The sequence below is a fragment of the Misgurnus anguillicaudatus genome, chromosome 11 (assembly GCF_027580225.2).
Source record: "Misgurnus anguillicaudatus chromosome 11, ASM2758022v2, whole genome shotgun sequence".
Classification (NCBI taxonomy): domain Eukaryota; kingdom Metazoa; phylum Chordata; class Actinopteri; order Cypriniformes; family Cobitidae; genus Misgurnus; species Misgurnus anguillicaudatus.
Genome location: NC_073347.2, coordinates 21,606,337 through 21,631,673, shown reverse-complemented (window position 1 = coordinate 21,631,673; position 25,337 = coordinate 21,606,337). Strand labels below are relative to the sequence as shown.

At 37.3% G+C, this 25,337-nt stretch overlaps 4 protein-coding genes and 1 long non-coding RNA gene across 5 annotated transcripts in view; 1 reads left to right on the top strand and 4 right to left on the bottom strand.

The window, feature by feature from the left end:
• Nucleotides 1-216: 216 nt before the first annotated feature.
• cgasa (cyclic GMP-AMP synthase a) lies at nt 217-3,275 on the bottom strand. The gene is made up of 5 exons (XM_055169390.2): nt 2,206-3,275; nt 1,886-2,114; nt 1,506-1,766; nt 1,318-1,417; nt 217-840 (listed from the first exon to the last, which is right to left on the bottom strand). The coding sequence occupies exons 1-5, from the start codon at nt 3,139-3,141 to the stop codon at nt 477-479; spliced, it is 1,890 nt and encodes a 629-aa protein (XP_055025365.2). The 5' UTR covers nt 3,142-3,275; the 3' UTR covers nt 217-476.
• Nucleotides 3,276-5,168: 1,893 nt separating this feature from the next.
• eef1a1a (eukaryotic translation elongation factor 1 alpha 1a) lies at nt 5,169-9,046 on the bottom strand. The gene is made up of 8 exons (XM_055170367.2): nt 8,944-9,046; nt 7,614-7,797; nt 7,356-7,535; nt 6,967-7,263; nt 6,725-6,875; nt 6,385-6,641; nt 6,079-6,313; nt 5,169-5,927 (listed from the first exon to the last, which is right to left on the bottom strand). The coding sequence occupies exons 2-8, from the start codon at nt 7,755-7,757 to the stop codon at nt 5,803-5,805; spliced, it is 1,389 nt and encodes a 462-aa protein (XP_055026342.2). The 5' UTR covers nt 7,758-7,797; nt 8,944-9,046; the 3' UTR covers nt 5,169-5,802.
• Nucleotides 9,047-9,211: 165 nt separating this feature from the next.
• slc17a5 (solute carrier family 17 member 5) lies at nt 9,212-14,961 on the bottom strand. Its single transcript, XM_055170366.2, has 11 exons — nt 14,799-14,961; nt 14,000-14,187; nt 13,548-13,781; nt 12,465-12,552; nt 12,254-12,340; nt 11,937-12,055; nt 11,677-11,838; nt 11,252-11,384; nt 10,824-10,971; nt 10,648-10,738; nt 9,212-9,845 (listed from the first exon to the last, which is right to left on the bottom strand). The coding sequence occupies exons 1-11, from the start codon at nt 14,881-14,883 to the stop codon at nt 9,729-9,731; spliced, it is 1,452 nt and encodes a 483-aa protein (XP_055026341.1). The 5' UTR covers nt 14,884-14,961; the 3' UTR covers nt 9,212-9,728.
• A 1,131-nt stretch (nt 14,962-16,092) lies between these two features.
• LOC129415653 (uncharacterized) lies at nt 16,093-16,697 on the top strand. The gene is made up of 2 exons (XR_008634931.2): nt 16,093-16,515; nt 16,598-16,697. It is a non-coding gene; the product is annotated as an uncharacterized lncRNA (long non-coding RNA).
• A 527-nt stretch (nt 16,698-17,224) lies between these two features.
• The window catches only part of rin2a (Ras and Rab interactor 2a), a 41,300-nt gene continuing 33,187 nt past the window's right edge, over nt 17,225-25,337 (bottom strand). Inside the window, exons 9-12 of the mRNA XM_055169710.2 lie at nt 20,750-21,058; nt 20,532-20,663; nt 20,279-20,442; nt 17,225-20,072 (exon numbers count right to left, since the gene is read on the bottom strand). Coding sequence (XP_055025685.2) covers nt 19,749-20,072; nt 20,279-20,442; nt 20,532-20,663; nt 20,750-21,058 — 929 coding nt within the window. The 3' untranslated portion in view covers nt 17,225-19,748. The remainder of the gene's footprint in view (nt 20,073-20,278; nt 20,443-20,531; nt 20,664-20,749; nt 21,059-25,337) is intronic.

Here is a 25,337-nt window from a genome sequence, read left to right as displayed (position 1 = left end):
TTTTTTAAAAGTTGTTTAAAATTAAGCCACCAATGAGATTTGAACTTTTTTTTAAAGGTTGACACTTAGGTAACGTCAATTGCTAACATTTATCTTTAAAGTGAATAAAAAAGCTTTGACAGCCAACTGGAATTTCAAAACTACAGAACAACTTTTCTCTCACCTGACTTCTCACCAGATCTTTTCTTTAGTAACAGACAAGAAAGACTGAAAGAGTACTTGAATAAGATGTTTATTTGCTTGCTGCACAAGCACAATGATCAAAGTTCTATAATGTATAGTATGTTTTTATATATATGATTCCTGAAGTAAATGTGCCATGTGCACTTATAAACAGTGCTTTATCAAACATTATACTGAGATGAGATAAAAATAAAATAAAAACTAATATATAAATATATATTCTATAATATTTATAATACAAAATGGTTTTAAATTATAATTGTAGACCTCCCTGCGTATTTCCGCATGTGCTCTCAAGGTGACCGTGGTGTTCTGGTATCCTGAAATATAGGGAAAGTATTGTTCTGTTGCAATTCAATTTGCTTTGCAAGAAATTCACAGTTGTTTTTAGGCACATGGTCTTGATGTAAGAGGTTTTGGGATGGGACAAAAAAGTTGGGAAGATCTTGGTTTCTTAGGCTTTCAACGAAGTTGCCCAAAAGCTCCTGGAAGCAGTTAGCCAGCCGACTGTAAGCCCACTCGCTGTCCTCTACCTTTCTAGCACAAGTGTGAAACAAGGTGGTCTTTGCATGATAGGAACAGAACTTTGACATCTTCTCTGGGTACATCTTTTCAAGTTGACTAAGAAGATACTTTAGAAGCTTTAGACATTCCTTTCTGTAAACACAGGGAACATAAATTGAGTCATCTCAGTGATTTTAGTTTTTTTAAATGGTAAATGGACTGCATTTATATAGCACTTTTAACAGACCTATGACCCAAAGCGCTTTACAAGTTGCCCCACATCCACCCATTCACTCACACATTTATACACCGATGGCGGTGTCAGCCATGCAAGGCGCCAGCAGGTTCGTCGGGAGCGGCTGGGGTTAGGTGTCTTGCTCAAGGACACCTTGACACTTGGTCCGGTGGAGCCGGAGATAGAACCACCAACCTTTCGGTTTGTAGACAACCAACATGAGCCACTGCCGCCCTACATGAACCACTGAGCCACTTTTACTTTTTTTAATTATCCTGGACTTCTAGTTTGAGATTCTGCATACCATGTGCAAGAAGTGAAACAAAAGAGCTTTGTACCAAAGCTAAAACATTACACCGCTACTCAGAGTGGCATGTTAAAAAGCAAAAAGTTACCTGCAGCATTTCTGTTCTTTAGACTCACAGCAGGTTTTGGAGTGGCCGTGCCGTTTCATAATGTCTTTTTCAACATGTGAAAAAGAGATTCGCCAGACATCTGTGTAGAAGATTTAACAAAAACTCTGCTTATCTGTTTTTATTGTAATACTGGTACTGAAGAAAAGTTAACATCAGTATATATATACCCTTTGCAACAACTCCATCATGATCTGCATTTCCCTTGCCCTCATATTTGGGTACCAGGTAGTATGGTTTGAGCTTAAAATCAGCTTTAACTTTTTTACTAAGCCAGTCTTCTATTTTAAACCCATTACTTGTATAAACTGGCCAGCTGCCGCGAACCTTAAGCCCAAGAACAAAATCAATGGAAATTTGATTTCCGTTTTCGTTTATTTGCATTGTCACAGCAGGACACTTTGGCTTCTTGCGCTGTACGTTAATTTTGTCTACAAGAAGAAAAAAGAAAGTTTGTTACCAGGTATCATGATAATGATTAGTTTTAGTATATTGTCATATTACCCATAAATAATTCCAATGTAAAAATAAGTACAGTATTTAAAAATACCTCTAAATGAAAGTAAATCCATTGCCTCCTTAACACCATCTCTGAATTCATTTAGCATTTCGCTGGCCCGAATAGTCCTATCATCGTTTAGAAATCTGGTCAGAGGATGTTTATTTGGAAGTCGTTTCAGTGCAACACTGTAAAATGCCCCACTCCCATTAAATCTCTGAATATCCACCCTCTCCACAGGAATGGTCAGCATAACATCAAATTCATCTGGTTCACAAATCTAAAATATGAAGAGATGAGTACAATTCATACAGAGGATTTTGAACTGTAACGTTAAGTGAGGTTTGCCAAACTTACTGTACTGTACTTACTTTAACGTTTTCATAATAACTTCCGGTTGTTAAGGACTCGATATCTTCACACCAGGTCATCTTTCGCTTCAGATGGAAAATTACAGTTTTTGTCATCTCATTAACTCGACTGGATGCTTTAGACCGCTCGGCTTTCTTGATCTTTAATTTGTCAAGAGTGGCATGTAGGACTTTTTCTAATTTATCGTTGACAAGACGTGGCGTCTCTAGCTTTTGCGCGTCACCGGCGCTGTTTGTATGGTCTGAGTTGTGCGTATTTGCCCTGCGTTTTTCCTGATGCGCGCCAGTGGAGCGCTCCGGAGATCCATCATCTCCGTTACGATTGGAATGGTCGTTTTGCTTTTGACTTTGTCGCTTGTTGTGTGCTTGTTGCGGTGCGGGGTGTGTGGCAGATTTGTCTTGACTTTCACTCCTCTCTGGATTTGTCTCTTTTTTACATTGTTTACTTTTTGCAATTTCTTGTGCGTCGTCCTTGTGCTGTTTGCCTTCACTTTCAAACTTGCGTTGATCGGTCTTTTTTTTACTCAAGCTTTCTTTTGTGTCTTGCTTATCGCCTATATGGTCTGCATTATGGGCAGATTTACGCGCTCTCGAGTCAGGTGCGCGCGGATCCTCCGAAGTCTTTGAAGTTTCATCTCTGTCACGGCTAGAAACGCCTTTTTGACTCTGTCGATTGCCGTTTGCTCGTTGAGGTGCGAGTTTTGTATCGGACGTGATTGTGGCGGGTTTGTCTTGACTTCCAGACTTCTCCATCTGCTTTTTAGTATGTCCATTTTTTTCACCATGGTCCTTGGCGGCCCCTGTAGGTTGGTGTTTTCCATCATTGCGAGAATCTCTCTGCTCTTCACGTCTTCCATTGACTTTTGCTTGAGTTTTTGCAGTAGTCTGTTCAGGAACTGTTGCACGGGGGCGTCTCTGTCCTCTTTGATTGTTCATGATGGCAGGTGTGCTGCCGGGAGCGCGCACATTTATGGGTTATATTATAGTAAAAATGCTTTTATACAGAAATATGACGTCTGAATAGGATGCCACACGGTTGTAACTTTCGTTTCGTCATTTCTCACTTCCCCGTTGAATCACGTGTCTACTCGACAGCCTACCTGCATTATTGTATTTAAAGTAGGGGTTTCGTGGTTTATGAGACCAAATTGGCAAAGAAATGTTGCTGTTGGTAAAACGTGTATTTTACTACACCACTAAATAAAGGAGCTGATCATAACGCATTTAACCATCATAAGTCCCAATTTTCCTGTATACGTTAGAGTTTCCTGAGGGTAAAAATGACCCCAGAAAATACAAAAAACATATACATTTTTATTGATACAAATAATATTTATCTTTTTTTTACTTCCCATCTATACATTAATGCTGTGTTTTTGGGAGATATTAAGTACTTTTGTATCTGTTTAGTACTAAATTCCTCAACTACACCATTAGCTTGCCTGTAAAATATCAAATTTTTATGGAAAATTCACATAAATTATTATCTAAATTTTATTTAAATTGTTTTTAGATATTGATCTAGATGTTATGCGTTGTATTAAACCATTTGGTGTTTAGAAAAAAAACTGTTTTATGGTTACAGTTTAGGAAATAAATCATTTTGACCAGCAGATGCCCATAGAGACCCATTCATTTTACTGGATGTGGCCAACTGCTCAACATCAATATTTTACTGAAACATCTTGTGAATTTATGTTTATATAAACAGTAGAAAGGTCATTAAAAATGAAAATTATTTCAAATAGTATAATTTTTTGTTTTTTCAAAATGCCACAGAAATTTAAGGGTGTTTGTTTAGGTGTGTGCACACATACGTGCGTTCATGTTTGTGACTTTTTCTTTTTGTGTGTGTCTGTCTTTATGTGTGTGTAAGTTTTACTGTGTGTTTGTGTGTTGGCATGCACACACCTGTGTGAGCATTTTACATCTTTGTTTTGCATCTGTGACTGTTTTTTTTTGCCAAATTCTGTAAAAATGCTCTCTGTGGCAGTCATACCTTTGTGTGTGTGTGTGTGTGTGTGTGTGTGTGTGTGTGTGTGTGTGTGTGTGTGTGTGTGTGATTGAGCATGTCTTTTCTATATTGCATTTGTGCCCTAGTACCAGGCCTACCTTTCTGTGTCAAAATTTAGATTTATTCTGGATGCATTGATATTATTTGATAAATAACAAGAAAAAAAAAGATTTTTTGCATTCCCCATTCATTGGGGTCATTTTTACTGCCAAAGGGCCTCTATTGGTGATTTTTTACATCTCTTTAGAACGACGGAATCAAGCCCAGTTTTTTTTATATGAATCTTGACAGATAATCTGGAAAAGTCACAAAATCTTATTCCACTGAGATGAAGGGAACCAAGTTTTTTTTAACTAAATAAAAGTGGCTTGGGGGTAAGATTGACCCCAAGGGACTTATTAGGGTTAAATAAAGCAAAAATATAATTTCATTTATTTTCTTTAAATATGCACATTTAAGGATACATTTTTTTTTGTTTTAAGTCATCCACCTGTTTGCAAAAATAATAATGCAAATCTTACTGCTACTAAATCCCGTCTTCATAATTGAGAATTGAGAAATTTTAATACGGATCTCTGGCGACATCGTGTGGCTGAAAGAGTTCATTTATTAAAAATATTTTGTATTTCAATGTATTATTTGTATTTATAACATTTATAGTGCGAACTCATTAAGAGGAGAAGGAGATCTTCAATATATGATACTAAATAATGAATAGCTTGTCATACATTTGTGACCCCGTCTGTGAAATCCAGGCTGAAGTCGGGTCAAAGTTTAATTTCACACCCTGATTTCAATCTTTGATGTGTCCTTATACTCAAGTAAATATTAAAGATGTCAATGTTATATATGATTTTGTGTAGAAAACAGTAAATCACAAAAAAAACGACTTGAGCTTGACTGCTGGAGAGTGTCCTGTCTAAGAATGAAAAGAAACCAAACTCCATCATTATGGTTGAGACAACTTTAATATGACAAGAAAGCTTTTCAGTTTTATAAGGTGCAATAGCTGATGCCAATTAAAGTCAACAAGTGCTTGTGCAGGGTTAGCCTACGCCAGTCAAAGTGCTAAACATAAAGCTGTCAGTGCACACAAAATTGCATTGGCCCAGATGTGGGCTATTTTAGAACGCTTCGTTTTACGTTTAGGTTGTTCTGCAAAGCTAAACATACACGTTTTCAACGTCTACTAAATATGATCTTATCACCAGTGGATACAGAACACACATGGTATTTTGCAAACAATCACTAAAACAAGCAAAGACAACACATTGAGAACTAGAACTGCACTCCAGAGCAATTGAGGTTAGACCTCTCATGATATTAAAAACACATATGGTTTTAACAGCCATCCATTAAAACCACTAATTTAAAAAAAATGTGTTTCGATGTGTTGGTCAACATACAAATGGAGAGTAATTTAAGGATTGCTTTTAGTATTTTTTCCTCCTTATACTTTTGCGATGCATTGGAACAATAAAGCAGTCTCTGATTATAGAACCTAAGCAGCCAATCGGATAAAAGCGTTGGATGGCCACTGCTTTTCCATATGTGTCTCTGGAGTTGGCAGTCAAGCACAACATTCATTTGACCTTCTGGGCTTTCTGAGCGGACTTGGTGACCTTTCCGCTCGTCGGGGTCTTCTTCTCAACTCCCTTGATCACTCCCACCGCAACCGTCTGACGCATGTCACGCACAGCAAAGCGACCTGCAAACCAAAAATAGTGGATGGTTAAAATGCAATTCAGCCCAATCATTAATTTTATGGCATTGTTACATCAGTCATCTGAATGAATTTTTACCTACTTTAAAGAAAAATATAAACACACTTTTGTATGGAATGCTGGGATCGCACTTACCCAAAGGAGGGTACTCCGAAAAGCTCTCCACACACATGGGCTTTCCAGGAACCATTTCAACAATGGCTGCATCACCTGACTTGAGGCTCTTGGGATTATCCTCAAGCTTTTTCCCAGAGCGACGGTCGATCTTCTCCTTCAGCTCTGCAAACTTGCAGGCGATGTGAGCAGTGTGGCAATCCAGCACAGGAGCGTAGCCAGCACTGATCTGCCCTGGATGGTTCAAGATGATCACCTGATGGAAAAATGACTTTTTTAATGACCTTATAGTGCAACTAAAAATTTTTCGGATACTGGAGAGCTTACTTGAGCCGTAAAGTTGGCTGCCTCCTGGGGTGGGTCGTTTTTGCTGTCTCCAGCAACGTTACCACGACGGATGTCCTTGACGGAAACGTTCTTGACGTTAAAGCCAACGTTGTCTCCAGGCAAGGCCTCGGAGAGAGCTTCGTGATGCATCTCCACAGACTTGACCTCAGTTGTCACGTTGACGGGTGCGAAGGTCACTACCATACCTGGCTTCAAAATGCCGGTTTCCACACGGCCCACAGGGACGGTTCCAATTCCTGGTGAAACAATTATGTATTTTTAACCACAATAAACTGGAAGGCAATATCAAGTAAATAGTAACAAAATATAGTTTGCTAACCTCCAATCTTATAGACATCCTGAAGGGGCAAGCGGAGGGGTTTGTCAGTGGGACGTGTTGGAGGCTGGATAGCATCCAGAGCCTCCAGGAGAGTAGTTCCAGATGCATTCCCTTCTTTCCTGGTGATCTTCCAACCTTTGAACCATGACATCTAACAGAAGGATGTAATTTATTATAAATATACAATCTGGAGAAATTTGCTCTATATTGACATGAGGCCTTATTTAGTCCAACATACTTACATTGGGACTTGCTTCAAGCATATTATCTCCATTCCAGCCAGAGATGGGCACGAATGCCACTGTATCAGGATTATAGCCAATCTTCTTGATGTAGGTGCTGACTTCTTTTACAATCTCCTCATAACGCTTCTGGCTGTAAACTGGTTCAGTGGAATCCATCTTGTTGACACCCACAATCAGCTGCTTTACACCCAATGTGTACGCCAGAAGAGCATGTTCTCGTGTCTGGCCGTTCTTGGAGATCCCAGCCTCGAACTCTCCAACACCAGCCGCCACAATCAGCACGGCACAGTCCGCCTTAAGGTTCAGAAAAAATACTGTTATAGACGTTTCCATGTAGAAAATAGGAGGAGTTATAAATGTTATATTTGTACGCTTGGTTATTTGACCTGGGAGGTCCCAGTGATCATGTTTTTGATGAAGTCCCTGTGTCCTGGAGCATCAATAATAGTGACATAGTACTTGCTTGTCTCAAACTTCCACAGGGAAATATCAATGGTGATTCCTCTCTCCCGCTCCGCCTTGAGTTTGTCCAGCACCCAGGCGTACTTAAAAGAGCCTTTACCCATCTAGGGGTGACATGCACATTAACACGGCATTAAAACACTGCTTTTTTAGATGGGCTGTCCAGTATCTATATATCTTACCTCTGCAGCCTCTTTTTCAAACTTCTCAATGGTTCGCTTGTCAATCCCACCACACTTGTAGATGAGGTGGCCAGTCGTAGTGGACTTCCCGGAGTCCACATGACCGATGACAACAATGTTGATGTGGAGCTTCTCTTTCCCCATGGCTAATTGCTTTTTTTAAAAAGACGATGATCCTGGATAGCTTTACACAGATGCCAATAAACAATGAATGTATGAGCTTATTAAATAGCTAAAGACTGTTAAACACCTGCTTTTATTTATTCACTTAAGGATCATTTTAATCCAGTTTAAACTTTAGGGATAATAAAGAAGAGTCTAAACTTACGCTCCGATCTTTAATAGATGCAGTATCTTTGAATAAAATAATATTGTTTTTGTTTTCAGATTTTCTGTTTAAGCAACTTTTGAGTCGTTGTGATTTCAATATTTAAATACCTTAACATTTGAATTGTATTCAATGGACACCAAAGGAACTGCTGACCAAAACATTTGGTTAACAAATATGGTATTCAATTGTCCTAGACCTTCAGACTAGCACAAAGTTTATAGTTTTTCTATATTATAAGTTCAGCAAAGTTAACAGTCTGAGTATGCCTTTATTTATACTTGGTACATCATTGTTCTGCAGACCTCCATTTTGTAGAGATTCTGTTACTGGTTACAAAATACTGGCAGCCATTTGTAAGACATTTGTGTTAAATATCTAATGTTGTTAAACTATTAAGAGTAAAATTAACCAATTAAATCTAAAATTAAATCATATACCCCACAAGAATATTGCATCACCTTTACATAATATTGTTGTAGATGATCAGATATTAATCAGGGTTTGAATTCAAAGACGTTCTTGAAGAGAAAAGATGCACTGGAAATAGTCTCAGGTTAAATTAATTCCCAGCTTAACTCGTGAAGGTTTATTCTTGTGAAGGTTACCTAACACAGACGCATTCTTTAAAATACGATATCAAATGATCTCTGCCATACTTAATTCGTCTGGCAACAATAGAAAACCCATTATTAGTGTTAATTTGCGCAGAAACAATATAATACTAATTCGTCTGCAGGTTGCAGACGATAGAGATGATGGTGATGTTTATGGGATTTAACAGTCCAATCCTTCCACTGCAGCTGCCGCCATGTTCTCTCATTCTGCAGACTGCCTAACGCAATGTCGAATACAAACATCAAACATGTGCTTTACGAGAGACAAACATTTTTAAAACGCATGCCGACATCAGATCGTCATTTGTAAATACAAATGTGTATGACGTGTATGATTTTTCAGCTATGCGGATGAAGATGCGTGTGAATGTGATAGGTACTGTACCTGCGCGTGCACTCGGGATACTGGAGCGGTGCTGAAGAGGCTGAGTGAGCGCGCGTATGATATCGTTGGAACGCAGAAGCGACTGCGCATGCGCGGATGAACGCAGATAGCGTAAGTCACGGTGATGCTAGTAATAGTGGTTGTGGATGAGTTTCGATTATTTGAAATTAATAGAAAACGCTTGATATTTTAAAGAATTAGTTTGACACAGGCTGTTGTTAAACATTAACCCATACTTACCCAAACTCAGTAAGAATGTCAACAAAACTAAACTAGTCGAATTATTTTATTTGATATACAAGTTTGACACAATATGATGCACTTAATATAGCGTCTTTACAGTCTATTTATTGTACAAGAAGATACAGTATTTACAGTTTACATAGACTTTAAACATGAATCAGTTAAAAATCAAGTAACCAGCCAAAATTACAACAGTATAACCAAAATGTCCCTTAAATGCAGTTGTTGATTGTGCACGTGGTTACAGTACAATCAATGTTTTGATAATGATACAGTAAGGCATAAGATCTAAGATGAAATATGATTCCTTCACATATATTGGCATTTTAGTCCCATGTTAGTTTAGTGATTACATATCTGTGACAAAAACAAAATAGCAAATTGAGACGTTCTTGTATGTCATTAAAATTAATAAAAAACATTGTGCAATATACATTTTTAGTGTGCAAACCACATGGAATATTCTTGAAAATTTCTATGGAAATTCCTGTAGTATTTTTCCCTTTGGCCTATTGGAAATGGCTTAAAGTATTGGCAGTTATTCACTGGACAGCCCAAGGCTGGACGGTGCCTTTTCCAAATATTGTGAAGAAAATTGCTCCAAATATATTGATTGCCGCTGAGATGTAGAAGACAATTCGCCACTCTGCAATGGTGTTCTAGCAAAAACAAAAAAAAGTATCTGTTACTCAATGACAAAGTCAGTGAAACTTTTGTATACTTTCGTAATAATTTCTTTTCATTCAAAACAAATCTTGAGATCTTAAAACATATTCCCCAGTCCCAAATAATAATAATAATAATAATATTGAAACAATGCTGCAAAAATATTGTGTTCCAAAATACAGTATGTGATAATGCAATAATGTATTCCTCCTTTTTCAACCAGTTAGATTGAGGTTCATTGCTAAACTATTTTTAGCCAAACATTGTGCAGTTTCTCCCAGGATTTCAGAAAAGTTTTATGATTTAATTTAGCATGGTAAGTTTTGCGAACCTGTCAAATGTATGCTTTGCCACATTTTATTAACAGAATCTGTGCAATCTGAACTATACTGTTACTTATTTCACATGAGTATAGATGTCTTCAAGGAACTGGGGCAAAACATGACTTTTACATAACCTATGTATTCAAAGAGAAAGTGGAAAATGGCCATGAATGCAAAACTAAAAAACTAGTTTTTACAAACATACCTTACAAAAACATTTCAGGTGTGAATCTTGAGACAAATCAAAGGTACTGATATATTTTTGGATATGTAAGTGCAGACTGTTTTTAGTTTAAGACAAGCTCGAACATGCATTTTAGTCTGGGACTAGACTCAAGCCCTGTCTGGGAACCACCCCAAAATGTTAATAATGCCAAAACCTTGACTAACATAATAGGAAACATGACATATATATGACACATGACATTTTTAAAGAAACACTACATGTTGTTCATAGGAAAATGAAACTTACCGATTTGGTGAGTGATCGTGCTATGACAGGACCCACCATGCCGGGTATTGTGGCAAATGAGTTTGTGATTCCAAGCAATACCCCAGCATAGCTATGAAGGGAAGTTTTAAAATTACATGCAGCAACCAAAATAAACTACTGACAAGAAGCATTGCAAAAAAGAAGCCTAGTCTTACGAGGGAGCGATGTCCAAATGATTGATGTTAAATCCAGAGGCTGAAATCCCTCCTAAAGATGAAGAGATGGTGAGGAAGGCAATAGCCAAGAAGTAGTCACAGTTGGTATAACCAGCAGCAACCAGAAAAACAGCTGGTCCCACCATTCCTGGACAAATTAAATAGACAAACAAGTTAGATCCACTATACAATTGAGGACATATCCTAGATGCATGGCTTAAATTATATTTGCTCATTTCCCTCTCTAACCACATACTTGTTGACGTTTTTAATGTAATGAGGATAACAAATCAATTTTAAACATACAGAAATCTATTTTTGAAGACATAAAACTACACAAGACCCACATTTAAATCACTCCTTCAACATTGTTTAAAAAAAGTTTTATAATTTCATTTAATTTTTTGTGTGTCTCATGAATGCCTTACCCACTATAGTGAAGGCTTTACGGACAACCACAGTGCGAAAATGAAATCTCTCTCTCAGAAGGTCTGCCAGCTGTCCACCCATCACAGTCAGACACCAACATCCAAGATAAGGTACAGCCGACAGCATTCCATTCTTAAAATTACATAATAAGTAAACACCTATTAAACATCACATGGGCCTTTTATTATAGCCTATAATGACTACCCTCTAAAACAAACTGTGTGTTTATAATTAATGTATTTTGATGATTTTTCAATATAGGTAGCTAATAGTATGAAGCTCCTATATCATGCATGCAAATGCCATGGATGAATATATGAAAATCGTTTACACTAACATCAAAAACATTCAAAAGCAGTAATGCGATAATGCAACCATGGTGGTTCTTATGATATATAAACCCTAATTTGAGCTTTGCACTCACCTGTTGTATACTGAACCCCAAAATATCATTCATGTATGTGGGTAAGAGTGTCAACAGAGTGTAAAACGTCCAGTTGAAAGAAAAGTGTGCCACAACTATAGCCCATAAGGGCATGGACTTGAAGATTGATGCCCATGGGATACGGTCTGTAGTTGGGGACAGCTGTACCAAAATCACAAAATTCTCACTTAGCAGCAGTTTATTTCAGAATAATATTTATATAGTAATACACACACTCACTGACACTTATCATAGCCTACTTCATTTTTTAAAGATGATGTTATATAGGTCCTTTCAGCCTCTGATATTCTTTTGTGTGAGCTTGGACTGTTGCTGACAAAGCAAGTCCAAAGAACAAACCAGACAAGACCAACAACACCTATGAAACAGAAAAACATAAATCAGATAATGTGTGCACGTATGGATACTACATAATGTAGACCAAAAAGAAAAGCCTGTATTTTCTTTAGCATTACATAATATTGGTTGGTGTTTATTGTAGCTTGCAAACATTACAGATCAACAGGCCATCCTAACTTACATGTTTCCTTTAAAAGTGTAGTATAATGAGCCTTACCAAAAATATAAAAGACATATGTCCAGTCGAGGTAAAAACATATCTGGCCGGACAAGGGGAGAGCCACTACAGTTCCTAGTTGGCCACCTTTAAAAAGGGAAAAAACACAGGATAAAACCGTACACACTGCAAACTTTTGGGAGTGACAACCGCATGTAAATGCGGGAGTTAATCATAGACGGTTGAGCAACTAATACAGGTTCAAACATACCTGCGTAAGAAATAGTGAGCAGACGACTTCTTTCCAGAGGCGGGGCCCATGATGCCCACATTGCATGCATGGCAGGATATGATACCCCCTGACAGCCCAGAAATGATATCATCAACCGTTAAAAGATCTCTCTTAAATGTGGCCCTTGACAACAAAACCAGTATTAATGTTAAATTTTTTTTAATTGAAATTTAAATAAACAATTTGAAAATCTTGAATCTGAGTGTTAAAAAAATCTAAATATTGAGGAAGTCGCATTTAAAGTTCAAAGTCCTAATGAAGTCCATAGCAACACATATTACTAATGAAATTGTTTTATTCTCTAGTGGCATACTGAAAATGTTTTATGTGTTTTGGTTAAGTTTTGAACAAAGAGTGTTTTGGAGGCATAAAAGTAAATTTCTTCATCTTAAGTTTTTTTGGTGGGTGTGTAAGTCACCAAATCCAACCTTATATTATTTAATCACTGTCTTGTTACCTAAAACATAACATCATTTTCGAAACATGTCAGCAAGTCTTAGTAACTGATAGCTGGGATTGAAATCATTTTTTACACAGTAGGGTTAGTTGCAACATAGTGTTGTAATTTAAGCTTCAGGTATACAATGATAATGAAAGGAAAACAATATAAATACTATTCTTTAAAATGACAACTGTTAATACAATATCAGGGAAAATAACTCACAATTATTATTTTTTGTTTTAATTGTGCAGTCCTTTCTAAAAAATCTATTTATATGCATTGATGCTTAATACAAGGATGGTTAGATGAAGGATCATGGATGGATGAATGTGTGAATATCTATCTATTATATGCAGATATATAAACAATATCCACCTTTAGTAAATAGACAGAATTTGATTTAATTATTTGTGTTTAAACTACATTTTCTAGAAGGTGTTACAACAAACCCTCTGTTTGTTACAATGAGCAGAGATGTGTGTTGATTGTGTAAAAAAATTATTCATCCAACCTTACAACTGGTCTTGTGTTCCAGGGTCAAATTTTTCCAAATGAACGACAAATATCTATGACAACTACAGGCTGTGACTTAAAAATTAGGTAATGAGCTTTGAGCTTACCTCCCCAATTCCTTCAAGCACCCTGACAGCAATTAGGTAACCAGCTCCTAGATCAGCAGCCAATGGAGTCAACAGAGTAAAGATCACAGTGCAAAGGATACCAATACCCAGAAGCCACTTTGCACCATACTTGCGTGCCAAGTAGCCACCTGGTATCTGAGTAAAGATATAACCATAGAAAAAAGAGCCCAGGATCCAACCCTGAGTCGTTGAATCCCAGTCATATACACTAGCCTGTTGAGATAAACATAACTTATATTATTATAACTGAAATATAATCATGACTTTTCGCTTTAATGCATAAACTGGACATATGCTTTAAAGTGACTTTAAACTGTATTTTTCGAATTAATAAAAAAGAGTTTTGATTCTGAATGTTGTTTAAGCTTTACTCCTTTTTTGCATATATAGCAAAAAAGGCAGTTGTCTATAAAACGGTCACATGCTCTTACAGTATAATTGTGTTTGGGTATAGGGTTGCTGTGATGAGGGCAGACAGATGAGCTGGCATTGGTACTGGAGTGGTTTTTCACCATGTCAACCATTGCCACGCTAAGGTTCACTCTGAGCGCATAAACCACAAAGAAGCCATAACAAGACAAGAAAGCCAGTCCATAGCGTGAGGAGCAGCAGGCGGGAGCTGAAAGAGCAAACAAAAAACAGTACACATGTGATAGGAAGTATGCTGACTAGACCACCTAAGGTACTTACTGCAAAACTGTGCAACTATAAATCAACTTGCCGGATAATTGTAGGCACTGGTGTAATTTTATGAGCTTTTTCAATGAGTTTTCTGTATGTTACAGTATATGACTTTTACTGTAACAGACACAAAACATAACAATAATCAAAATGACAGAAAAAATCATAGAGCTTCTTACAATGACTGATAGATATACAATATTTTCATGCTTTTAAATAAGATGCAGTCAGGTAGGTTTAAAAACGGTCTCATTCACATAACATACACTATGATGAAACTCGTGCAAGGGAAGTTTCCTGCTACCGTGACTTGCACCTCCTATCATGTGACTTAACTGCTGTATTATTAATGCAGACTGCATCATTATTTAAATGACAATCATACAGTAATATGACCCAATTCAGGACATGGACAGTAAATATGAAGAACTTATTTAATGACATTTTACGTAACTTTGTCAACATTAGTAGGCTACGATATGCGTGTAACTGTAAAAGGTTAATTCTGCACAAACACATAATAGTTATGTATGGTTAATGTCTACTTACCTTTCTGAATGTCACCGGTACTTCTCTGACGTAGTAAAGGCTGACCATGATCTTCAGTTTCTGAGTCTGATGCCGAGTGATCCATATTTAGCGCCTTGTGTGTCTGCTGCTCAGCTGGTCGCCTGACCAGAAGCACAACAATGGTCCGCAAACGCGGAAATTGATTTGTATCATCAGCTCAAAAACATAACAAAATAAAAGTCCCCTGTATTGCGTTGGATATATATTTTCAGTAAGCCCAGTAGGTAGGACAATGCTCCTTAAAAGTCGGTAATAAACGACAGAAGAAAGAGCAGGCTGCTTAATTTTAACCATTAAACTTATCTATTTTCAGCTCTAAATAGTCTGTCAAATGGAAGATCTGAAACAAGACAATAATGATATATAAAGTAATGCAAAGTCTAAACAGGCTTTGATACATCCACAAATTGACGTTAAAGTGGCATTGAGTAAAAATTCTGTCATCATTTACTCATCCTCATGTTGTTCCGAACCTGTATGGGTTTCTTTTTTTCTGATGAACACAAGAGAAGATATTTTGAGAAATGATGGTAAACACACACCATGTGGTGTCCATTGACTTCCATAGTAGGAAAAAATATTTTGGAAGTATTGTGATAAATGACTAAGAAAATATTTTGATAAATGATGGAAAGCACACCGTTGACGGTACCCATTAAATTCCATCATTTTTTTATTCCTACTATGGAAGTCAATGGACACTATGCTGTGTGTTTAATCATTTCTCAAAATATCTTCTTTTGTGTTTATCCGAAAAAAGAAATTCATACAGGTTTAAAACAACATGAGGATGGGTAAATGATAACATAACTATCCCTTTAATAGCAAATGAAATAATGGTGGTACAGTGGTACAATAAAAACACATTTAGGCTATATCACATTCAAGAGAAAGGTTTCCAGAAAGAATAAAGATTGGGAACAGGAAAAAGGATGTATTAATTTACAAAATGGGAATAGGGCATTAAGGAAAGCATGAAAATGGAAATTGACAGTAGAACACATACTCTTAAAATACAGTGCATTATGAAAAAGCTAGATTTTCATTAAGACAAGCATTATCCCCAAGTTCTTTAGGAATAATTTATCACTTCGTTTTGTTAGGAGATGGGCCAAAGAAATCAATGATTTATAATGAACTAATAATTTATCTAAAACAATAAAATTTAGTTTACAATTTAAGTTTTTTGTTTGCATACTCTTTAACATTATACGCTCCACACTTCCTTCCAGTAGGTGGCAGGAATGCACCTTTTAAGTTGGTTTCCCAACCGCCATTACACTCCAAAAGAAGGCGCATTGTAGTCCAACTCTGCATACAGACTGTCTTGTTTTAGAATATTAACATTTATAAAGTTGATTATTATTCTTAGTTAATCGTAAATTGTTGTAATCTGCTTGTGACTTGGAAATGCAATGCTCAGTGAACGAAAATAAACCAGTCTCGATGACGTATTCAGCCTACACATGCGACCTCAGGAGGATGCAGCCTTCCGTTTGAGAAACGGAATGAAAGGGTTCATCCATTACAATGGGGAAAATGTTATCCTTCTACTTTCGACCGTGGCAGGATTGGCTACAATAAGGCTACAGTAACTCTGATAACAACTTTGTATAACTGTGGTAAGCAGGAAAGCATATCTCAACAGACAGCACGGTTAACCAGAGGATGGAGTACAGGATCGAAACGTTTAAAGGTAAATTAGGTGCCCAAGAAGACGCAACAAAAACTTTTCTGTCGCTCAAATAACGCTAAAATGTGTATTTATGTTGTTTCAGACAAAGTGCATACGCAATGTACGCGAACGAGCAAACGACTGCGATGACGAGCACAATACGAAAGAGCTGACGGGAAAATAAATTTGGTATTTTGCAAGGATTTGTTTTTCTCAATCTTGACTTTACCTTCAAGCATGAAGTATGAATTAACCTTAATAATGAACAGTAATGTATATGTGAAAACCGAGTTCAAATCATTTTTTGTGAATCACAGTTTTTTTCCATAAAATCATCCGTCATAATGTAAAGAACATTTTGATAAAATGTAATCTTAATACATTTAATATTATACGGTCTTTGACATGACCGAAATCAATGCGAAATTATTACGTGTTGGCAAACATTTCCGAAATTAAGAACTCATGGTTTTATGCAGCGAAAGCGTTTAGTTGCAATAATTAGTCACGAGGAGGCGCTAAAGTATTTCAAATGTTTTCTAAGAGAGGCAATTGAAAGAAACCGTAAAGAAGCCTTGCTGTCTCATCCAATAGGTTCCTGTTTACTTAAAATCAAAACTATGCCCAAGCAGAAACTACCTATTCCCCGAAATTATAACTTCCTGGGTTCCAACTACCTGTTAACACAGAAAATGTTTACGTTTGTAATAAAACACAACAGAGAGAGACAATTGTTTGACAATTTATTGTGCGCAAAAGTGTACATAAAAAGGCAAATATAAAGAATGAACTCTTAGCAGAATTCAGATGAATACACAATACATTTGAATCAAGAGCTCAGATCTGTGAAAAATTCCCGCACAGATTTCATATAAATATGTGTTCACTTATCAGGTTTAAAATATCCTGTTAAAATCAATCACTATAAAATACTTTTCAAGACACGAAACTTAGTTTGTGTTTCAGATGTAGATAGTGTTTTTATATCAATAAATGGTTAGAGCATTCCAGCTCAGTCTCTTAAAAAATGCCCAGAGTTTACACCAACAAGCAAACATAAAGTACATTAGTAGAAAATCAAATACTTGGTAAGTTATTATAGTTATGAGGTTATGAGTATAGTTATGAAGGTAAATGATTCTCCATGTAACTGACGTTCCTGATAGCACTTTACAGTGACACACAAAAATCATTTGTTTGTTGATTTTTTTTCTATTAATGTCTCTTAACCTGCCTTTTCTTTTATGTCAATCTTTATCACTGTAGCACTTTACAAAAAGGTTCAATTTGTTAACATTAGTCAAGGCAATAGGTAATGACACAACAGTGAAGATATTCTGGGTAATACATTAATTTGTAGAGGGCATGCACGTGACGTCACATTTGGCGGAAGTGACTGTGGTTACGCCCACTGAGTCGCCAGAAGGAGCGACCGCATTAAAAAAACACGGCTAAAATGGGGGAAGTTGTTGTACGATCGACTGCTCAAACAGATTTACCAAGAATTTGAAGCTATCGTTTGGTAGTATTAGGCAAGACAAATATATATATATCGGGAAGAGATGTGTTGCCAAGGTCCCCGACTAATGGTTGTTTGGCAAGTTGTTAGAGTCGCTTTCAAGGCCAACAAAATTCAATTTAAGTTGATTATTGTCAGTTAAACTGCAGTTTATATTAAACCCAGTCATATACTGTTAAATGTTTTGCCACTTCTTTCCAAGAGAGAAGGGGCGCCCTGCTGAAAAAACAATAAAACCATTAAAGAAAATTCTAATGGTTTCCATTAAAATACCAATAGGAATCATTAGCTTTTACCATTAAAACCACTACACTGTAGTGTGTTTTGGGCCATATTTCATTAGCACCAATACACAGAACCAATAAAACCAATACATACCATTAGAGACCAACAAAGACCAATACACTGTAGTGTGTTTTGGGCCATATTCCATTAGAACCAATAAAATTCCCAATAAAACCAATAGAATTTCTGTAATGGTGTATATTGTTTTTTTAGCAGGGCGTGTTCGTGTGTTGAAGTGACGTCGATGCATACCCCCTCTGTAATTTATTAATATTGACCGAGTAAGGTCATGTCAAAGATTGAAATCAAACATTGATGCTCCTAATCTCATACCTGGATTCATAAATTCTGTTAAGATTTGTTAACTGTTAGTTTATATACCTAATGCATTAAGTAATGTTAACAAACTGAACTTTAAATGTAAAGTGTTTGTTGTATTTTTTTCTTACTTCACATTTAATCTTTCAATGTGCCCTACTTGCCAAAAGCCTTTGTCAGTTCTTGATAATCTGCAGACCAGTACAACACATATCCAGATTACCACAAGCCCAAACGATCGGCTTGTCAGTAGTATTTTTAACCAAGTCCATACTGCCATTTCCATTTCGCCCCAAACTTAGTTTATAGACTAATGAATGTTAAGACTGATTGATCATATTTCATATAAAAGCAAAATAACAAAACATCACTGGCAACAATGCCTGTTTCTTAAATTCACAAAGATACATGCAATATTATAACAATAAATCATTCGTGTAAAATGCAGTTTACCAGCAACTGCAAAAATATCATGGAAGGTTTACATTAGAAAATTAAACTGGATTCATATATAAAGATGTCCACAATGTCCTTGGTGACCGAGATGTCCACATTAGCGTAGAGCTCTGCAAAAATGCCAACGGAAGAACTAACAAATTCTTCACTTTGTGCAAAAATGTGTCCAGTTAAAGCACCAAGCAGTGCCTCACATTTGGCAAAGCAGTCATAAACAATGCCACAATCTATCACCATAGCAAAAACAAACAAACAAACCGGGGAGATATGTAGGACTTTGAGGAAACGAAAGGCGCATCCCTCAGAAAGCATTCAAAGTATCTGGCATCATGCAGAATGTGCAAAGCTCAAGGAGACAACAGAAACACGCCAAAGTCGCTGATAACCTTTTAACCTGAATGTATTTTGTACATTGATGAAATTGAGCATTCGCTGTTCAGCTACTCTCGTGATGGTCACGTGCCACTTCCCGAAACGTTTTGAAATAGTAAAGACAAGGCATACAAAAAGCGCTGCATCTGTCAGACACATTCTTCCTTCCCTTTTTTCCTCCAAACACATTTTCCGCTTCCCTCTTCAAATGCAGACGTTAGCAGTGTTGTTATGGAAGCAGATGAATAATAAGGCCGAAAAGGAGTTTGGAGAGGACCCGTAGGAAACCAGACTTGGCTCTTTCTCAGTTGGACACAGTGTTACCATTAAGCTCGTCTGAAGGGTCAGTGAAGCTGAGGTTTTTGATTTGATGGTAAACGAAGTAAAACGGTTGCGGCTGTGGACGGCTGTGAAGTTCAGCCTTAATCTTTTGCGGGTGAGTGTCCGGTGCCAACTGCTGTGTGGTTTCGTCCGTCAAGAGGAACAGGGCGTAGTTCTCCGGATCCGAAACTTTAAACTTGTCCGCGCATATCTGGCACACGTCTTCCGTTGTGGCGTACGGCTGCACCTGAAGGGTTTTGGCAGTGCAGCCGCTACTTGCATCTTGCAGTGCCACCCGCAAGTAGTTCTTAGAAAGAGAAAGAGAGAGATGTAGGTGTCAGTCAGTATCCATACCTGAACACACTGCTGCTGAAAAGACCAGCATGAATGTTTAATACTGGTTAGTGCTGGTCTAGCTGGTGTAAGGCCTGGTTCACCAAAGAAGTCTGGCCTTTTCAGCAAGGTATAGCTTCACTCAAACCATACAAAACTTCCGTCTTATGATGGATGTACCTGGAAATCATCCACAGATGGAGTGGTACGTTGAGCTGTGCGTCTGCGGTGCCACTGGTGCAGTGTGTTACGGGTTTCAGAACTCAGCACACGGGCTGCCTGGTCCTCCTGGAAGTTCTTGATGAGAGACATTGCTCCATATGCACTGGTCAGGTAATATCCTCCTACAAGAAGAGACATGAAAGTTTCATAAGAAACATTTGATATTATCACACAGCATGGTATGAATCGAACATGCTGGGGTCTAATGTACCTTCTCCATTGAGCAGTGATGGGTCCAGAAGCTCCATCATGTAGTCGATTTCAGCATCTAGTTGTGGCATATCACACTGGGCCACCACATATGTCAGCATAGGTAAGAAATCATCCGCCCCATACATCCTCCCTGCAATTATAACAACACATATTAAATTCAGGAGTCACAAGATCATTCATCTGACTGCAAACATGCATCACGTCACACTCGCATACCTGAGTGGTTTTCCATTATGGTGTAGATAAGTTTGCAAACACCGAGAAGCATAAACACTTTCTTCTCAGGTGAGTACATCTTGCACATGTTCTGGAACTTGTGGCGAATTTTCTCTATTGCTACGGGGTCAGGGGAAATGCCCCCGTCCACACCCATCTCCTGAGGCTGCTTGGCTTTGGCCAAAACCAGATTTTCTTTCAACTGCTGCCAAGTCCCGCTGCTATTTTGGAAGTCCTGCAGAGCGGCTTCTAGCACAGGTTTCAGGGGCTTCAGCACACATTTGTGCATGGCTTTCTCCATCACCTGGTCTATGGAAGAAGAGGAGGTTGATTATATAAGTTATATTACAATCAGAAATAGTTAGACAAAGAATACTTAGGTAATTACTATATTTAGGAGAATAATATCTAGTTGAGTACTGCATCAGCAGTACAAAGGTCAAGGGTTCAATTCCCAGGGAACACACACATGCACTCATTATCAGTGTTGGGGAAAGTTACTTTTAAAAGGAATGCATTACAATATAAAGGTACTTCTAAAAAAAGTAATGAATCGCGTTCCTAATGCTGCATTCCAGGCAACCTGTAACCCGTAAATCACGACTTCAAAACCACGACTCACGACTCTGAACTGGGAGTACATCGATCTAGTACAAGTTCACGGGTGGGAAGTCATGGGTTTGACTCCCGTTCCAGCGCACTTTCACAGGTAACAGGTTGTAAAAACATAGGTTACAGGCTGCCTGGAACGCATACTCTCAGTTCAGAGTCGTAAGACATGGTTTTGAAGTCGTAATTCACGTGGAACGCAGCATTAGTTACTTTTCATGGAAAGTAATGCTTACGTTACTTTTTAGTTACTTTTAGCTTGATCTCTTTCATGCCTTGCAGATGTTTTTTATGAATGAAAAGTTCGTCATTCAGAAATGGCATATTTTATCACAAAAATGTCGAGCTCTGACCTGCCATCTTAGTTTCTGACTCAACTGATCCCACACAGGCGTGTACGCACAGAGTGCATAATGTGACTACGTTTAGTTTAATTCAGTACGTAATTTTTTTAAATCTAATTAATTAAACTTAAAAGTAACTTGCATTACTTTTTTTAAAAAGTAACTGAAATATGAATTTTTACATTTAAAAAGTAATGTGTTACTTTACTCGTTACTTCAGAAAAGTAATATTATTACGTAATGCACCTTACTTTTAATGCGTTACCCCCAACACTGCTCATAATGTATAAAAAAATAAGCCGATTTGGATAAAAGCATAAATGTAATGTAGCTTGATTTATGGTATCTCCCAGGCTATAGCTGCTTGCCCTGCAGAAGCGTTAATACCCCTCGTTTCAGTTCTGAAATCTAAATAAATCTTTGAAAGAACGAACAGTCTGTGTGAACAATTTGTCTATTTGTGACTGAAATAACAGTAACTATGTCGGAGATCCCAGTGATGGCTCATAGTTTCATTCCTTCTTCGAAAGAGAAGTACCCGCTCCCCGTATTTTTACACCTGCATCTTCTACAAGGACAAAATGTTTCGGTACGCTCTCTTATGACTCACTGACTCAAGTTTTGTCTTGTTTGATTGTGTAAGTAGCGCTCGCAGGTCAAACATACACTCTAAAGTTGTCTATTAAATGGAGGAAGTGTATGTTTAACTAAAACCATCTGATGCAAACCGCAAAATGTAATGTTTAATAAGGGTATGCAGAATGCTGACTATGGAGAAAAGGCTGCAAGGTAAGCAACACTGATGTAAGTGCTCATAAATGGTACATTGTGTTCTGCTGTGTAATAAAATTTTTGTGTCAATTACTTTTCATTTGTACTTTGTTATAAATTCTCCTTAACTTTTATTGAAATTCAATTCATTTGAATAAATACCATAATGATTTGTAAGTGAGTGCTTGTGTAAGAACGCACTGCATGTTTTGTGTTTAATAGTAGACACATCTTTTGCCTATCCTCATAATATGGAAAGAAAGTTCTCCAAATCTATTAATAAAGCCTTGCGTGACATATTTCAATTTCTCTAACTTTAAATATGACTTTTAAAAATAACACTTTATACCCATTTACTATTGTTTCATGTTTAAAAGACATTAATTTCAAATCACAACTTGCACAAAAATGTTACACCTTATTAAAACTTGCCTCATGTTAACTTGTCTTATTCATGTATGGCATGATGAAGCAATAACTTTTGACTGTAATAACCAGATAAACCTGTTTGGTAAATAAAGCTTAAACCTTACATTTGGATAAATGTAAAAAAGTAAAGCATAAAAACAAAAGCAGGCTGCTTGCTGGCAATGTTTGTGAGGGGGTCAAATGTTATCAAGTGTCCAAAATAATTCTTATATGAAAGTATCATTATCTATTTATACCCAGCTAAGGTCACTGACACTACCCACTCCATTTTCAAAATTATTCCAACTACTCGCTGCTAATAAAAACACTTACTTCAGGGGGTTTTAGAGGCCTGACAGTCACCTATGTGTCATATTTCTCACACAGAATGAGCTGTGCAGTTATGCAAGTAAATTTAGTATATCAAGTATATTTGTCATCTGTATCTAGAGGTCAAAGAGATTGCTGATCGATGTTCGGCTTTTCGGAGAGGAACTTTTTGGGTGAGGAACTGTTTAACTGTTAAGAGGAACTGAGCTCACCTGAACTTCCATTTTTTTCTGAGGAAAAACTACAATTGTAGTGGGAGAAGATGAATTGTGAGGGGTGTATAGTATTTATTTTTTTAACACACATAATATTTTCAAGATCAAAAACATGGAACTTGCACAATGCAGGAGACTAGAGGTCACAATCCGATCAATCTGACCACAGAATAATGCAATTGACCAATCAGAATCAAGTATTTTAGTGAATCATAATAAGATGTAATATTTGCCAAGGATGTGACTGTTAGACAACAGGAAACAGCAGTGACGGTGACAATGTGACAAGAATGTGGCTCAGATTATCTTTTAAGGTTTGCAAATTCCAGCAAGCCGTAGGGCTAGGTTACAGGTCTGCACTACAGTCTGGAAAATAAAGCCACAGCGAGAGAAGTGAATCCACTTACACGACTAAACGTCGGTATTGACTTATGACACATGGCCACAAGCTACGTCACGGCTTACAACAAAGGAACACACAAACTAGACAAGACAAACATACAACCTAAAATTCCCCTTTATTTTTGACCCATCCCAATAAATGAATGCCAACTTTAACTTAATCTCTTCTCAGGAATCTTTTAAGGAAGTACTCAAAATAATATGGAGGTCCAAAAAAACTTGGGTCTAAAGTAGCAACAATGAAATTTTCCAGAGACATCAAAACAAAACAGCGTTTTATCAGTGTTATGACTTAAACATAAGTCAAGAGAGCAGGAATGTTAACTTATCGTACTAGTAACAAAAATTATTATTGTTCAGATGACATAAACCCTATCTTTATTCTGTACTTATGTTGTTTTTTTAAGTCGTACAAAAGGATTATTCTCCTAGTTGCATAAATCTCCATATTATTCTGGGCTTGTTTAAACACAAAAACTTGAACAAAACTTGCCAGTCAACATGGGAAGCCCAATCGCTTTAAACAAGAGCCCTCTTCACTGCATTCTTGCCTGACACCTACATACTCGCAATCCTGAATCGTCAAGCGGGGGGACTACGTCAGACCATAGGAGAGCGATATTGGAGACACTGTTCTTGGATGAGGTTCAGTCGAAGAACATAAGAAAACTGATCTATTTCTCGAAACGAGGAGACAGAGGAAGGAGACAAGGCTGGGGACAAAGGATAACAAAAACTTTCTGTACAACCAAAACAAATCTGTGCCAAGCTAAAAAACAGGAAACAACAATGATACCGTTCTCTGTTGAAGACATTATAAAAAACTTTACGACTACACAGCTTTAGTATCTAGGACTATAGACTTTTTCTTTAAGTGCATCATTATACAGAGTATATAATTGCTTATCATTGACGGTTAAAGGCGTGTGTCCAGGTATACAATAGAGACACTTATAGTTCTCTACCCACACACCAATACGCTGGTTTATTTGTCAGCTCAATGTGTTCTGTATGTCGCTCACGCTGTGAGAAATTCCTCCAGGCTGACAACATCGCGTGAGGTTCCTGCTTTGTGCACACACACACACACACAGATTTACACACGTGTAACCCAAAGCCATTTGACAAACCACTGGATCTAATGAGACACAGTCCAAACGCATTTCATGTCTTTCTGCTATTGCAATGCTTTGCAGTTCCATCCAAACCCAGTACTTAAATTGTACCCTGCCAATGCAAGTTTATAAATCATATCTGTAACTGACGATATGACAGAAAGTCCTTGTAAATCAGTGGTATCAGGGTGGTTCCTGTTTACAGGAAAAAAATTCTGATTAGAAACAGCCATCAGCCTCTTTCAATACGTGCAAACATCCTCGAAATCAGCATTGTTTCCTTGAGCTCCCGCCTCTATAGCCAACCCAACAATAAGTCGCACGATATGGTATGAATGCATTATACATACACTCAAAAAAAATACAGGGACTTTTTTTATACCAGCATTGGGTC